At 39.6% G+C, this 17148-nt stretch overlaps 1 protein-coding gene across 11 annotated transcripts in view; it reads right to left on the bottom strand.

The window, feature by feature from the left end:
• The window catches only part of ZNF804A (zinc finger protein 804A), a 257653-nt gene that overhangs the window by 102760 nt on the left and 137745 nt on the right, over nucleotides 1-17148 (bottom strand). For 6 of the 11 annotated variants that reach the window (XM_040704053.2, XM_040704052.2, XM_040704045.2 and 3 more), the window contains 5 exons: nucleotides 8867-15295; nucleotides 6693-6732; nucleotides 4856-5089; nucleotides 3251-3370; nucleotides 2739-2866 (listed from right to left, as the gene is read on the bottom strand). In XM_040704053.2, the coding sequence (XP_040559987.1) occupies nucleotides 11998-15295 (3298 nt within the window). In that variant the 3' untranslated portion in view covers nucleotides 2739-2866; nucleotides 3251-3370; nucleotides 4856-5089; nucleotides 6693-6732; nucleotides 8867-11997. Of the gene's footprint in view, nucleotides 1-2738; nucleotides 3230-3250; nucleotides 3371-4855; nucleotides 5090-6692; nucleotides 6733-8866; nucleotides 15296-17148 lie in introns of those variants that run through there. The other 5 variants (XM_040704049.2, XM_040704050.2, XM_040704047.2 and 2 more) reach the window with 5 other exon arrangements.

Below are 17148 nucleotides of genomic sequence, written 5' to 3' on the forward strand. Positions count from 1 at the left end.
GACAGTTACAGAGCACTGGATTGTCCCTGGTTACGAGTTTCAATATATTGCTTAGCACAGACCTAACATGCACCAATTTGCAATTTCCAAGGAATTATCAGGTACAATTTGGTAGTTTGGACATGTTGAAGACCACTGTCCCACTGCTCGCATGCAGCTGCCTTTACTGGCACGGTAGCAGATCCACCCAAATCGATCTGCAGCACTCACAAACACTGGAAAGCCCATTTAATTTATTATATCCCACTGAGAGAAAGCACTTTGCATGTGAAATCTCCCAGTCTATTAACTGCAAGGCAGGCTCTCATGGTTGTTTATGTTTTCTTATTATCTTGCTAAGCAGAATTTGGGTTGAATGGACAACTGGCCATATTTTGTAATTCCTGCTATGCAAGATTAGATATAATTCAAGAAGTGGGCTTTCTATCCCTGTTTTCTCAATATACATACCTATCCCTATGTGCACTGACATCTGTTGGGATCTGTTGTTTGATTTTACTCTCCTTTCCAGGCTGTTTTCCAACATACATTTTTCTCATTACATATAGGAAAAAAAATATCACTCTAAGACATGGAGAGATATCCATATACATAGAAGAGTTATTTACTGTTAGTGAGAGTGGAATGAGCTCTTTAGAAAACTGTTAAAACTGTTCTTAAATGTCTTCACAACACAGATTAGATCAAAATCAAGATAAATACATGGTCCTGGATAGTTCTTCATGTTCTTAAAAAGGAACAGAGCTTTGTCATGTGGACCATTCCCTTTTATGCATTTATTACTCAAACTGAGCAGATGCTAAGAGCCAGAGTCTGAAAAAATTGATTTTCAGTTACATTAGTGACATTAGTGAGCATCATCACTCCAAAGTTCTGCAGTGTCCATGAAACTTGGCCAGTGTTTATTAGTCTAAGTAGAATCTTGGACCAAACTCATTTGTACAGTATTTGTCTCTATTTCTGTCCTAGCTGGGTGACAGAACATCTTGTGGACAGCCTGCAAGGTGTCCAAGTACCACCAGAGCTTCTATGGCATGCCTCCCTGTTGCCTCAATTACAAGTCTTATTCTCCTAATTTCTTTGCCTTTTCCTGATCAACGCTGTTACGTAATGTTACCGTGGGTTATGAGCCCATTATAGTGATGAATGAAATAACTTGAAGAAAGTGTGTTTCTATAATCGTTTTAATTGATTTGAGATCATTCTTCAGGAAAAGGTAATATCCATTAGAATTCACAGTCAATTTTAGATTATACTTCCTTATTCTAAAGTAAAAGAACTATACATTTTATTAATGGTGTGGAAAAAAATTATCAGAAAAGGTGATTAATTGTACTTAATATTGCTTATAGATGCTCAGTTTAAGATTGGTTCAGAAGTTTTTATGATGTAAATAGTGGTTTTTTTTTTTTCCATTAACATTCAATTTGTTAACATGGAAAACATTGTCTTTTTCTACCCGAAAATGTTATTTAACTTAGAAGTTAATAAAATGCATTTCATCTACTCCTACTATGGTAGAAGACAAGTGCACCCACTATACTAGGAGGTAATTGCAATTGTTTCAGTCTCCTAAAGGCAGAAAGAGGGGAAGTATTTGTCCTCTGCCACATACCATAATTGTGACTGGGATGAATACCACATCTGCAACCCACACTCCTCACAGTGTAACAACAGTTTCAGGATCCCGCATGTGTTGGAGCATGAAGATCCACATCTGTCCAGCAGTGACAGAAATCCTTTCCTAACCCCCAAAATGCAACTAGGAGGCCTTATATCTCAGGTGCAAGCCAACAGCAAGAAGGCTTATTTTTACTTTCTTTTTTCCTTTGCATTCTGCAATGCAAAATGAATCCCCATGAAGAGAGGTGTGTTTTTCATCTTCTTTTTCTTCAGCTGAGGTACTAGTAGCTTTAAGAAACATTGCTTTAGCCTGACAAGGAGCATCACAAGACCACAGAGTCAGGAGGAAATGAGAATTGAGTTTAGCTTATTATGCTAAAACCCCAAGGAAATGGCTGAGTTCATGAGACTGATAAGCAGTGTGATAGATTTGTGGAAGGAGAAAATGCAAAACGCTTTTTTTTTTTTTTTTTTTTTTTTAACAGAGTCAAAAAGAGCATTCAGAGCCTTTTAATGGCTTTGGAAATTCCCCAAGATCCACAAAGCTGTCAAACATAGACCCAGTTGAAAAGTTCGTCTGCAAAAATGAATTACCCAGTCCTCAGCATGAGATTTCTGAGATAAATAATTATTCACAGAACCAAAGTGTACTGAAGAGCAGTTCAAGATACAAAGACACATTCAGAGTAACTCAATCAGATGTAGATATTGTAGATGAGCAGGTAAAAATGCATGATTTTAGGTCAAGCTAGTAGCTATTTATCAATGCTTTAAAAGAATCTTGAAAAGCAAAAGACCCCTATCCTATTTGTGTGTTTGATATCACATAAGAGAGCCACACATCGCTTGCTGGAATCACTAATCCAGTTTCAGAGACAAAACAAACATAATTCTCTGTACTAATAAGGAGTAATCATTTAGTAGAACAGGAGAAATAAATAAATAAGAGGAACTGCCCCAGAGTGAACACAAATATTTATAACTAAATCATGGTGAAAAAGAATTTCAGTCTGAAGGAACTCTAAGCTGAAATAGTGCATTTTTACCTGAGATACACAAAACTATAGGAAAAACTGAGCACATGTAAAGCACATGAGAAACAGTCTGTCAGGTACCTGGATATGCTCATTTCTGATGACCAGAAGCACTCTTCTGTGGAAGACACTCTCAGGGAGAACTCTAGCAGGACGCAGCACTACCAAGGTGAGTGAACTCTTAACTCTCATGAGGAAAATCTCAGTAGCTGAGGTTTGGAAAACAAGATTTCGGTCACTGTTGGGTCTTCCATTATTTTTGCTTCCAAGGAAGAACAAAATCCTCCCTCGTATTGAGAAACGTGAAAATTGAACAGTTGCCTCGTGTAGAGGACCTAGGAAATTTGCAATATTTTGCTATAAAAGCCCCTTTCCCATTCCTCATGGTTTCACCCCACCTCTGCAACACACCCACTGCCATCTCCTTACCCTGCATTTTGTTAGCACACTGACGCAGTAGGTGTCTTGACTGCTCTTGAGTCTTGAAAGCCACTCTCCACTTAGTGACAGCACCAGACCGAGCAGTCCCAGGCTCCTTTGTACCTAACGTCTCAACTGAGACATTTATCACCCCAAAACAGAGTTCTGCCTACCTGCGCATTTAAGTCCAGTCTATCATGAAGTTCATCCTTACTGCTTATCTTCAGCAGCACTAGGGTTAGCCTTGAAGGCTACCAAAGAATATCTGATACTGTGAGCAGTCGGTATTTTGGCTCCAGGAAAAAAAAAAAAAAGAAAGAAAGAAAAAAGAAAAAAAGAAAAAAAGAGATTTACTTTGTATATTGTTTAAATAGTCTTACATTCTTTATTTTCACTGTTCTTAAACTGCAGTGACTGTTTATGGAAGTGTGCACTGCACAGACAGAACTGTTCTATAATAGCTGGACTTAGATCTACTTAGATCTATCCTAGACATCGTTAAACAATTCATTTTCTGTGATAGGGAAATGTGCTCTTGGGCAAGAGCTCTCCATTAGTATGAATTATTAACAGTATGTATATACATGTATTATGGATTTTAAAGATGAAAAGACGGTTTGCCAGTTATTCTATGGAGCTTTCTCCGTCTACAAGACTGCTGGATTTCAGACAGCTGTGTGCACTGAGTGGCCACAAACAAAGGATCCCTGGTGAACACAAGAATTTTGTTTTCTTGTTGCTAAAATCATATAAAACATATCAAAAAGAAAATTCTCTGTCTGGTAATATCTGCTTAATCCTTCATTATTTCTTCCTGTTGCAAAGTTATGTCCTTAAAGTTCCCCAAATATCCCAGAAAGAGGTCTCAGCACCATTCTCAAAATGCTTACACTTCTATATTAAAATATCCCACAAGAAGGACATTTTTGTAACCACGGCATTTAAGAAAATGGTGTCGTTTTCAGATGTTCCTGCTGACGCATCTCCTTGTGATGTGTCAAATCACATCTATCAGCTATGTTAAGCTACAAAACCCTGCATGATAATGGCAAATGATGGAAAGAAGCAGCTTTGATACAGCACATCACACTGTGATACAGCAGTGGAAAGTCTAAAAGCATTTAAATCCCAAATAGAACCTCTCAGATGTGCAGCTGCAGACAGTCTCCACTCATGTTTCTACACAGCTTTGCTCTCTGTGAAAAATATTCTGGTAGGTGTTTGCTGCTGAAACCTTGCCAGGTAATTAGTCCCGGTGGTGCCTCAGGATTCACCCATCGAGCTGCTCCTGTTGCCATCTATCTCTACGAACATTACTTCCACCAACTTTGGTTGTTTCTTTCTCCAAAAGTAACTATGCTTTCCTGTAGAAAGTGATTTGTGAAGGATTCCCCGTTGTCCTTCAAGACTAGTGATGAAATCAAAGCCTAACAGCCCACCCCGTTTACCAGTCACTCTGTGGGTTCCAATAGGGCATGCCTCCTTCCATAACCCAGGGCTGCACCTGTACTCCCAGTGCTGCACTGAAGTCTGATAGGACTGGTTAAAGTTAAACAGATATTGTATGTCTAAGGACATTTTATATTATGAGTGTTACATTGTTCTTATTCTTCACTATCAATTTCTTACATCTGAAAATTCCCTCATGGTAGCTTTGTGGTTGATATTCCTTATCTCATCCCAAAACTTCTCTTTACTCTTAAAAGCTGAATAATGTTTTGCCTTTCTTCTTAACCAATAATACATGTATTATCCATGTCATTTTAAGGAAAACAAACCTAGATTAGGCTTTCTCTTCCCTGTCCCAGCCCGTGAGCAGAGCCCTGATTGACCTCTACCACACGTGGGCATCGGTGCTTTAATTCAGTGGACCCAAGTAACTTAGTCTGAGATCCAGCTCTTTCAGCTAACATGACATCAGTCTGCAGACAGCCGGTGGACACATCCACAAGCCATGTCTCAGCACCAGACAGGCTGTACGTGCTCCCTTATCCTACTGCCAGCTTCAACACCTGCCAGTGTAAAAACAGGAGTGTTAGCAACACAACAAGAAGCAGGTCCTGCACTCTGTCCTCCCAAAGGATCTGTTCAGATGCCCATGAGACAGTGATCTCTCTCTAGTAGTTCATTTCCTTGCCCATCCAATTATTTGGCAATTTCTTGGTAGTTCCCATTGCAGAAAGCCTGCAATTTGGACAACTCAGCATGCCTATCACTAACGAGGCAGTATAGGACCTAATTTTTTAAATGCCTTAGTCATTGCTGAAAACCACCTTTCCATGGTATTTCCACTTCTGTGCTTCTTTTAAGCTGGCTGTAATTCACACAGAGAAGAGCTGAAAAACGTTCAGTGGTTGCAATATTCACTGTACTTAAGATAATAACTCTGCTGTGAAGAGCACGGATAATTCTCCAGCAGGTTCCTCTGCACCTAGTTCTGGGTAAACCAGAGCTGGCAGATCAAAACACCTTCCCTTTTATTTCTTCTGCTTCTAGAGGACAGCGTGTTCACAGAAGGAGGGAGCAGTTGTGCAGCTGCCAGCAGTGGCAGAAAGCAACGTGTTTGCTTTGCGCACAGAAGACTCATTCTATTGAATAATTTCTCCAGAGAGAAGTGGGACTCTATTTACAGCAAACTGTATGCAAATCTTCTCTCTATATACTGCTTTTTTGCTTTTTGTTTTTTTTCCAACAATATGATGGATTGACAGACCAGCTACCAAAAGGCATACTAAGGAAAATAACACTCTGAATTTAAGTGGAGAAAGGCATAAAAATAGATCAAAACAATAAAAAAAAAAATAATACAACAACAGAAAAACAGATATAATACTTTGAAACAAATTTCCTACAGGCTAGAGAGAAAAAAATATGTTTATTACACAGTAATCACCTATTTTCTCTGTTCATACTGTGCCACTATCCCTTCCTCTCAATAGTTCCTTCCATTTAGCCCTGCTCAAACAAGCCATTCTCACCACTGCTTCACTACAGCTCATTGCAAAGTTACATCCAGAAAAGAAGCATCCTGAACCATTAACCTGGAATGTGCGTCCCCCAGCACACATGCACACTGGTGTATGTACATATAAGCCTCATCACTAAAATCCAAGTGAACTTCTATTTCCAATTACAATTTCACAAGCAAAAAGTACTATTTAGGCACTGACAGTTGTAGGTTTCATCTCTTCAGAATGTCTTACAGTGACCACCTCCTCTTTATTCCAATAGTTATTCTTAACAGAAGATTGGATTTTATTCTCACTTTTGCTAGAGCTATGGTGCCATAATAGCTATATACAACAGTGTCACATACAAGAAGGTTTGGGGTCAAACTGCCTATCTCGTTAACCTGAGTTACATTTCAAGTAAAGTCCTGGACATAAAATAGCCTTCACTTTTTCAGCATTCACAGTAGTGCAAATATTCTACTTTAAGCAGATCTCTGATTTATTACGAGTATCGTGCCCAGTTGAAGTAGGACTGCCTTTCTATATTTTGTCCTAATTCTCAAGCCCAATTTCACTGGGCTAAGCCAAGTCCTGACATATGAATGCAGTAGAAATGCAAGATGTTTCTTTAGAAAACTTACAATTTGTGATGTGCAATACTTACTTGCTGCTTCTCATCCACAGGGAAAGTGTCCACGTACTACCTACAATTCATTAAAAAAATCCATTTACAAATGTACTTGCCTGCTCGTTGCTTCTTTTAAGTAAAAACCAAAGCAAACTTGGAAATCTCATTCATAGCAAACAGAAACACCACTGCTTATTTTACAGTAACCTTCTTTAATTAACATACATAATATTATACTCATCGTGGATTCACATTTGAAGCTTACTTATGCTTTTTTTCTCTACAGGGATTTGCACATTTTGATCTTATCTCAGCAAAAATAAAGACCACTGATACATTATTTTACCTCAGTGTGGTACGAACGCAGTCCTGCTTACTAAAACCTTCTAAACAAGCCTGTACAGGTAGAAAACCCAGGTATTTGATTAACTGCATTTTCTTCTTTGGTATCAGAATAGAAGGTGCATGTACATGTTTCCAAGCACAGGTGACATATAAAATAAATTTTAAAGATAACTTTATGGCCATTAATTACAAAAATATCATTACAGCAAAGGAGGTAAAAGAATGACTTAGAATGGATTAAACCTTCTTTACTGAGTTGTGCTTTTCAAAATACCTCATGAAATTATTCTTCAATTGAAAGCAGGGTTAGGGCATTGCAATAGATACAGAGCCCTAACGTCCCAGATCAAAAGAAATCCTGAGTTATATTAATGGCGAAGCTTCCTTAGAATTCATTGGTTGCAGAGTTTCACCAAGAGGTCAAAACTCAGACTTGGTAGAGATTCTTCCAGCCTTATAGAAAATGCATGAAATAAGAAAGAACCCTGAAACAAAACCAGGAAGTCTTATAATTGTTACACTTGGTATGCTATTTTTTTTTTCCAAAAAATGAAATAGTAAAAAATAGAAAGTAAGAAGAAAATCTTGTTCTTATTCATAAGCATACAGGTTTCAAGAAATACTGAGAATCTTAGTCGGAGACAAACAGAAAAAGAGAACACTTCATAGATTTCCTGAAACCGGGACGAAAAGGAAGGATATAAATAAAATAATATACAAGGTCACAGCTAATGTAAACATTAACACAAAGTGATCTACAAAACCACGTACACATTAATAACTCATCTTAATTTAAAAATATCAAATGATCTCTACACAGTAAAAATGTCCTTTGAAGAAAAAGAGTTAACAGTTTGTAACTTTACAGTAAGCAAGCATATTGCATACATATGTACACTGCTGGGTACATACATGTCTTTAGGCAATGTACAGTCGGAAATCAGAAAATTAATGTATGGGGTTCAGAATACGTAGACAGAGCACCATGTTGAAATACTCAGTAGATTAAAATTTGCCACTTTAATTACAGACAAATAACTGTCTTAGAAATACATTCGTGTGGTCGTAATGTATTGCCTTCTTCTGAGAAAGTTAACAGAATCTTTAATGCTGAAGCATTAGTGATTTTCAGCCGGCACAAACCAATGAAATGCCACTCAAGTCAGGAGCTGTACACTGATTTGCACCAATTCAGAACCTGACCAAATGCACTCACAAACTGGATTTAAAATGCAGCATATCGACTTAATGATATTATAATACAAAAGATGTATTCTGAAAAAAAAACGTTCAATTGCGAAAAATGAAGTCAACAGAAAAAATACAGCCGTGTAGTAAACTGCATATGGGGAGCATATTATCCCATATAGCATGTATTAAAGAGAAATGGATGTTCCAATGGCCTTTTAAAGCACAGTCTGAAGATCACACCTAAATTAATTTCCTTGAGTGTAAAAAGTTTATGAACCAGTAAAAAGTTAACGTTGCAAGTAAAGGCGACAAACTGCTTCATAATAATTTGATTGCTGTTTGATTACAGCAAATGATAACAGCAAACATTCCTATTCTGTAATATTCTATAAATGATATTTCTTTTACTCTTTGTCATCAGCAGTTTCTACGTACATTGCTCACTCCTGTAGAATCTCAAGGTTTTTCTTCTTCAAGACTTGCATACTTCCTAGTTTGTGAATGAAACCAACTGAGCAATTGGATTCTTCTGCTCTTCCCAGGTATTGGCATCCTATGTACTTACAGACGAGACAAAAGTGACTGATAACTCCAAACTGCTGATAACACTATGAGATGATGATTCTTAATGCCTGAAAGATCCTATAAGGACATTACTCTATGGCTCATGTTACCTGAGAAATGGTACGGCTCCAAGAAGGTCACTGCCTGGACAGACTGCAGCTTCCCAAGGACAAAGATACACTTCTCATCTCAGCGGAACAGATTAACTTCTCAATCATTTCTCTGCAGAGCTGTTCTGCGGGATCACTTAACAAAATCTATCACCTAATTTAGGGTCATCACTGCAGTCTGAAGATTTAATTCCTGTGATTCGGGTGGATTAAAGGGGACAGTATCACTTTCACTGTTTACATGAGGAAGACAATCCAGTAACTCTATGAACTGGCAAACTGAACAGGAACATAGACCAAAAAAATAGAAGTTCTGAGTAAACTTTAAAATTCAAAAGTAAATTAATTAAGCAAGTTGGTGGAGCTTATCTAGAATGATAAAAATTTGATTATTTATCATTTGAAATAATGTTTAATTATAAATTAGACTGCTGAGTTGTAGAATAAAAATATACATTGAATATAAAATATCAGATAAATGCTGAAATGGAGCTACTGTTATGTAACTCACTATATGTTGTATGCTTAATAATAAATCAAACTCAAAATGATATTTTATTACTTCATTTAAATTGCTGTGTTCAATTCTAAACTTAACTTGTGAATTATTTTTGTATTGGTTTTGCTCTTACATATGATGTCACATATACTAACAGCTCTAGAACTGAAGGCAATACCATGTTAGCAAATGACTACATTTGATGGTTATTAGTCTTTTATTCTAAGTTTATACACTATTGAAAGCAACTACAGTAAATAATTATGCAACGTTATAAAATTATTAACAACTTAAAATAGAATAAATTTAATTTAAATTGCAGAGAAAAGGTAAGATACAAAGCTGTTTGAATGTTTTTTTTTAATCACAGGCTCCTAAATTAGTAGGTGGGACTTATTCAATTAACTGAAAATTTGAAATTTGTTATCCTTTATCTTCTGCCAGATAAAAACGTAGGGATAGGCATCATGTATATATAATCACAACCATCCTACATTGTTTCTTTTCATCCAGTGGGTATTATCAGATTGGTTTCTTTCAGAGGACATCAGGATCCAGGGGAATACACATGCTGACTCTTGCAGAGGTGTACAGGAATACAAAAGCCAGCATGGGTCAGCTGTAAGGCAGAAGCCTGAGCAGCAAGTAGGCAACTTCAAGCTTCAGATACGAGTTTCAGTGCTTGAGCAGTGCGGCTTGCAGCCTGCTTGCTGCAGAAGGTAGTGAGACGTACAGATTGGGCAGGCTGACTCTTGAAATCAAGTAGCAGGATAAACTCACTTATGTATTTTCTAGATACCAGATAACTAGAAATGGGCATTCACTTGAAACTACAAGCTAGAGAAAATTTACCCTCGTAATGGCATTACACCGATGGATGCCCAGTAACATCCTGCTCCATGGCAGCATCGGGCAGCGGTTCCGAGAAGCAATCCATGGCCAGGCCATTCATCTGCTCCTTCTTGTCAACTTTTTGCTTATTAATGTAGTTTAGCCCTTTCTAATGGCATGACAAGGAAAACTTGAGTATCCCACACTGAAATCAGAGTTGACAAGATGTTGTTTGCTATAGTTCTAATGCATTATTATACTAAAACTTCCAGTATTGATATAGGTAAGTACTAATGCTATAGATGCAGAAAATAATAACCAGATCCGTATCTTGTAGGCTATAATACTTTCCAAATGGATAATATGTGATGCATATTGATAATCTTCCAAAATTACTATTTAAATTCAACCATATATAATTCTACTATAATATATAAAAGGCGAAAAGAAGTAATTAATCTGAGAGCTAGCCCCTACCTGTTATCATGGAGGGTCTACTTCTAGCACTAAAGGTCACGCTGCAAATTCTTAGCTTCACTCACGTGGCTAGACTTCATTTTAACTCACAGAGATGGCTCTGCCCCGCAATCACTTTTGCTTTTATTTTGGGCCTTCACTGGTGTGGGCCTGAATTACCTCACATTAACACGAATGAGAAGATTTCTCTGGCTGAAGTCGAGTTTCATCAGCAATAAAAAGGCTTCAGAGGTAGGGAGAATTCTCTGAAATACAGTCAGAAATAACGGCAACATGTTATCGTTATTTCTATTCTATGTCACTTACAGATTTTTAATACCCCAATGCTGCAGGTAATAGGGGAGTGAAACGAGGTAAGAACCTGAACCATCCCCCCTGGTGAGATTCAAAATCCCCAATGAGAAGTCCCTCCTGGCCTTCCTGCACATGTGCAAAAAGTAGGCATGAGAAATGGAGATCAGCTGAAGGCTTGATGGAAATAAGGCTCTCTGTGCTGTATGTTTTCATCATAAGAAACATTCCCCTGCAAGTCAAACCGCTGCTGATCCGTTCTTTTTTCTTCTACCACTGATGTTATTTTTGTTACGTGGTCTTTTTTGTGGTTTAGTAGAAAAGGGATTAGCTCCAACAGTCAGCAGTTTGTGCAAGACGACGACAAGAAGGCAAAATTTGTCACGGTGACATCAAACTGCTAACACAAACGGATCTGTTACCCTTTCTCTCTTGCTCAGTGAGACAGCTGCCCTCAAGGTATTAGCCTCTGAGCATCCGTGATAAATCACTGAAGGATAGGAAACCCGATTATCCCAGCACAGCAGGGGTAGAGGATGCAGAAGAACGACATCCGTGAGGCTTATAATGAAAGATTTTTGATATACTTAAGTAGTTAACAAAAATTTATTGCAAGAGATAGTTTGTCACTAGATTTACAGTTTCAGAGAACATAGTACAAAACATAGTGCATCAGCTTTGTCTAAACATTAAATAGGTGCAAATACACAAGGATAAAAAAAACAAAAAGTGAATACTTTACAACAGAAGTTATAGAACTATAAATATATTTTATATACATTATACATATTCTAAGACATGAGCTTCACTTATAGATATAGTTCATATCGGTATCAGACTATTCAGTGCTTTAGTTATAGGATAGCTCTGAGCTTTAAATGGATGTTTGCATCGCTATACTTACAGTAAATACTTCCCAAGGAAAGAGGAATTTTCAACCAGTTTATTTCACAGGACCGCTTGCAAAGCCGAGGGGTGCCAGGAACACCGCGTCCATCCGTCTGGAGGCTCCTTCCCCCCCCAAGAGCCCATCCTAGAAGAGGGGCTGCAGCGGCAGGACGGCTGGGTGCGGGGACAGCAGGGAGGGGAACACGGCGTGCGGCAGCGGCGAGAAGGCCAGCGGGGCCGGCTGCAGCACCGAAGGCGGCACCAGCGGCAGGTGTGGCGGGGCCACAAAGGCCGCGGGGCCTCCGGGGCAAAGCCTGGGCCCTACGGGCAGATGAGGTAAAGGCGCTCTGGCAAGGGCCGGGACCTGCGAGAGGAAATGCTGGTGGGGCTGGAGGGCCTTGAGCGCGCTGGCGGCGGCGTGCTGCTGCAGGACGGTGTGGTGGATGGTGGTGACCGAGGTAGAGCACAGCGGTGGCTGCAGAGGCAGAGGCTGCAATGGAGAGCTGGGGGGCTGCATGGCTGGGGGAGGAAGGGTAAACTTCACCTTGTTGGCCAGCATGTTCTGTTGCACGAGCTGCTGGTACGCCTCGGATGGGAGGTCTTTGAATTTTTCATGGTTATCTGGAGGGAATATCAACGTCTGGTCAGGAAGGGTGAAGGGGGCTATCAGCTGCTCTGTAGCCAAGAAGGTGTGGCTGTTGAGGTGTGCTTCTTTGAATGGCAGGGGTGGTGGGCTGTTAAATATGCCGGAGTTGCACTGTACCCAGTCACTGGTCACCTCGTTTATCTTCTCGTGTGGCAGAGACTCAGCCAACTCATAATGGCAAAGGACCGATTTCGGGGGAGCCCGGTCCAAGTGCCTGGTGGGCGGTGGAGCTTTATAACGAGCCTGACTTTCATGGCTGTTTACATTTTCATTTTTCTTTTCGTCCTTTGGAGCATCTTGCGTGCTTGCAGCTGCAGGAGCACCCTGCTCAGGAACAGAAGCAGCACAATGTGTGGCAGCGTCCGAAAGTATGCCCAGCATGCTCTCTGGTGCTGCACAGTCTGTTGGCTTGTCTTGTTCCAGAACATGTGCACCACCCATTGGCAGAGATGCCTTGTTTTCCTCCAGCTGCATGATTTCATCTTTCTCTTCTGCAAGATCAGCTTTGGAATTCACGATAGTAACCCCTGTGTTGTCTTGAGTCGAGAGTTCTCCCAAAACGTTTATTGTAGAACTTGCAGAGTTTTCTTTACAAGGTCTGGAGGCCTCACTTCTCTCATTCCTGTCAATGCATACATGACTGATTCTAGTTTTCCTCCTCCTGTGTTTGCTTTTTGCCTTGTGATGCATACCTGAAGCGCTCGCTTGCCTGAAATACTCCTCTGCCAAGCATGCCTCTCTGTACAAACTTTCGTCTGATGAACAGGAATAGGCATGCTGCCTCCGCTTCCTGTGGGAACTTTCCGGTTCATCTGTCAGGAAGCTGTAACCTCTCTTTATGGACTGATGGTGGCCTGGACTCTTTTCTTCACTGCAGTGCCCCAAACATTTATGCTCTGGGCTGCAGCTCAACCTCCTGACTTTCCAGCTGCAACAGGTTTTCGAGCACAGGCAGTTGTGCCTCCTACAAGTTCGAGCCAGCTGCCTCAACTGCCTCCGAGAGCTTGCTTTTCTCTTTCTATGCAGAGGTTTACAATCACTGCGTTGGTCCCTACTTTTTGCATGACAGATGTCACATAAGCCTCTGCCCCCATGGAGGTGATCAGATGTAGCCATGACTCTTTTATGACCATTTTCAGTATCAGCTTTTTGATGAGACTGCTGTATCTCATCCGTAGCTATCCAGATATTCCCTGCATCATATCTGCACTTCTCCGGGTTATTTTGGAGGTGCTGATGTTTATTTTCATCTCTGTAACTCATTTCCTTTTCTATCACCGAGGAAATCTCCATTTCTGCAATTGTTGCTTCCCCACAAGGATGATAATGATGGTGATGACAATGACATAATTTTCTTCTCCTTTTCCGCTTTCTACTTCTGTGAAGCCATTTTTCATGACTGTCTTTGATCCGAACTTTGTTATATTTCTCATCTATCACAGCATTTTGTCGTAAGTGATTTTTTGAAATGTGATACTTTTCTAGTTTTTTAATCCTGAATGACTCACCCAAGGCCACTTTATGTTGATTTTTTGCAAGATCAGAATTTCTGATGAGAGAAACATCACTTACAAGGGGTACTGTATAGTCACATGCATTTTTATTTATTTCTGCTTCAGGATCACCACATTCTGAAGTAGGCTTGTTTGTAAAATCTGAGACTAAGCTATGGTTGGATTCAGTTGCATGGTGCAAATTAGGCACGTTTGCCTGATGCTTGGGTTTTTCTTGACTATCACTTGCTTTTGATGACCTGAAATCAAAATACAAAGGGTTACAGCTATAAGAAATGGATGGGTCTGTACTGGTGTAAATTAGCATTTCTGATGGCCACTGAAGAATGTTTGATCCGTGTTTGCTAAGAACAGGAACGAACGGTTCACAAGATTTCTTGCGTGTGTCCAGTTTGCTTTGGGGGACTCTAGTGCCATCTTCAGAATGTGATGGAACTAACACCTCTGTCCCCAGCTTCTTTATTTCAGTTTCAACTGTGAATAAGTCACTGTTCCCATCTTTGCCATTATCCTCAGCGGTGTCCTGCAGAGACGAACAATCCTCCACAGCAGCCTGAACAACAGCTCCATTTCCCAGCAGCTCACAACTGCTGCAGTCCTGGGGCAGAACTTGAGCACTGTCCACAACCACAGACAGTGTTTGACCTGGTACATCCGCAGTACTGACATCAGTATTGCAGCCCTCCATGTCAGAACACAGTAGCTGCTTTGAATTGGAAACAGCAGGAATTAATACAGGGTTCTCTAGCTCTCTGTTTTCTTCACTGACTAGCTCTTTTGATTCCTGATTTTCAGGATCTTCTGCTGCGTCAGTGCATTTTTCCACCAGTGGGTGCAAACAGTTTTGTTTCTCCTCAGGACACAGGACTATTTCTGTTGCTGATGGAGACAGAGGATTACAAGCTCCTGGAATAAATCTGCTTCTTCTGCTAAGTCCATGCTCCATAGATGTTTCGTCATTATATTCGTAGAAAACAGCAGCTGAAGACTCCAGTTTGACTACTGCTTTCTTAGGAAAAGCAAAGGAGAACCCAACTCTATGTCCTTGAGCTCCGTGAACTTGATCTCCAAATTTGTTAGTTCTGGATGCATTACTACATGCGTTTTCAGGAGTGGAAGAAATATCTGAAGTAGCATCTTTGCAATTCTGTGTATTGTGCATCAGTGTACAGCTGAAATCCTGTTTGCTGGAAGAATCTATGGCAGTGCTTTGTGGGATATCACTGGAATTATCCCGCACAGTCACTGTCGTGGATTTGAACATCGGTCCACTTCCAGGAGCGCTAGGAAGGCAAACAAGACTCAGAGTAAGTACCTTTCAGAGAACTGCAGGCATACACAAAGAGTTACATTGGTATTGAAAGGATTTTTAAGAAAAGAGGAAGAATCTATGGATACGTAGATTTAGAAAGTATCTTATTTCATTATAGGATTTGTTTTAAAAAGATAAATATTTTGTCCACAGTTCCTTCATGTGAGGTCATCAGACAGAGGGCTAATGCTCTTATATAGTTCAATTATTCTAAATGTACTTGCTGAACTAATAAAAGACCATATATTTCCCTAGAAACCTTGCTTCTACTCCCAGTATGCCATCACAGTTACACCACTATTACTACAAACAGCTGAGGTTTTATATTTCTTTGTGCTACAAAATATATTAAAGCAGAGAGTACCTCAGAGATCACTTCCTTCTTAGTCATGATCCCAGTGACTGCTTCTCCACCCACAGGCAATCACCCAGCAGCTCCTTTCCTATTTGTGTTCACAGACCTGTTGCAAGCTCAGCCATTTATTTCATGGAAAAATAATATCAGGAACAGTATTTCAGCTGACAGTAGTGCAAAAGTGATTCATCCCTCTAGAGAAAAAATTTATCACTGTCTACTTCTGTTCTTCATCTCATGTCCTCTTCCCATCTGTTCTATATGACTTAATAGGAAGCAAAGAGAAGAAAAAAACTGCTTAAGCTGGCAGTTTTCTGGGATTCACAGGGACCGTTCAGCACTAGAAGTAATGAACCTAACTACATCAGTCTGGTTGTGGGTTTTTTTTTTTTTTTTTAATTTGGTTTGGTTTAGTGCAATTATTCTATATTTTACAGTGCAGTGCAGAGCACTATTGGATGACAGGTCACTGGAAGAACTTGCAAACATGGTTTAGGACACCAAGAAGTGCTGCGTTAAATAATGACAAATGCACCACATACACATATTGTTTCATTAACAAAATAGAGATTTCTTATCCAAAACAAGTCTAGAAAACACTAGTTAAAATAAATCCTGGGTGTCTGTTTCTATCACACCTCTAAGGACAGAGAGTAGTAGTGTACAGAAACTACTAAAGCTCAGAGAAATTCTTCTCCAGGGATTAGGAGGACTCTGAAAAAAAGTTATGGATAGAAGAAACACCTACAAAATTTGTGCTTCACTAGCATGGAAAAGGGGAGACAATAAGTTTCTTTTCCCTCTTTGTCCTGAATTATATCATATTCAGGTTTTCTAATATGCTTAGGGAGAATGATATGTAAAGCTGGGAAGATAAAAACCATGTTCGTCAAGTATTAAATTTGGAAAGTTAGAACACTGATGGAAGAAAAAGTGTTTCCACGTGACTTACCATTGAAAGATAAGTAAATGAATAACTAAGGTGTTACGCTGATCTTATCAAACAGACCTCACAACTTCCATGTCACCTCCAATTGCCTAGAGAGAATTTAAGTCAGCGTACTGCCCACCGCACAAACTATGGAGGAACACACAATCACTGAACAAGAACTACAAGTCATAAGGGCTGACTTCTCTGATAGATCATCTGGTGAGATGAAGCCTGGATGAAATTAGCATTTCAGCATATATTTTTCCCCCTGAGGATCCACTGTGAAAAATCAAGTTGGTATATATATAGTTAGTGTCAGAAGTGTGCAAATAAGAACAGAGTCACAGTCAGCAATCTCAGTATTAATTTCAGTAGTATGCCTAGATTCAGTAGCAACACGTATGACTAGCAAGGATTGACTTCAGCAGTGAGAAGTAAACATTCTGTTGAGATGAGCAAAAGGAGCACTTACCTTTTAATATAGGGATAAAAAAATCCAGTTATTGAGATTTAAGATGAGATTTCTGGATGCTTTCCC

Source organism: Gallus gallus, chromosome 7 (genome assembly GCF_016699485.2).
Source record: "Gallus gallus isolate bGalGal1 chromosome 7, bGalGal1.mat.broiler.GRCg7b, whole genome shotgun sequence".
Classification (NCBI taxonomy): domain Eukaryota; kingdom Metazoa; phylum Chordata; class Aves; order Galliformes; family Phasianidae; genus Gallus; species Gallus gallus.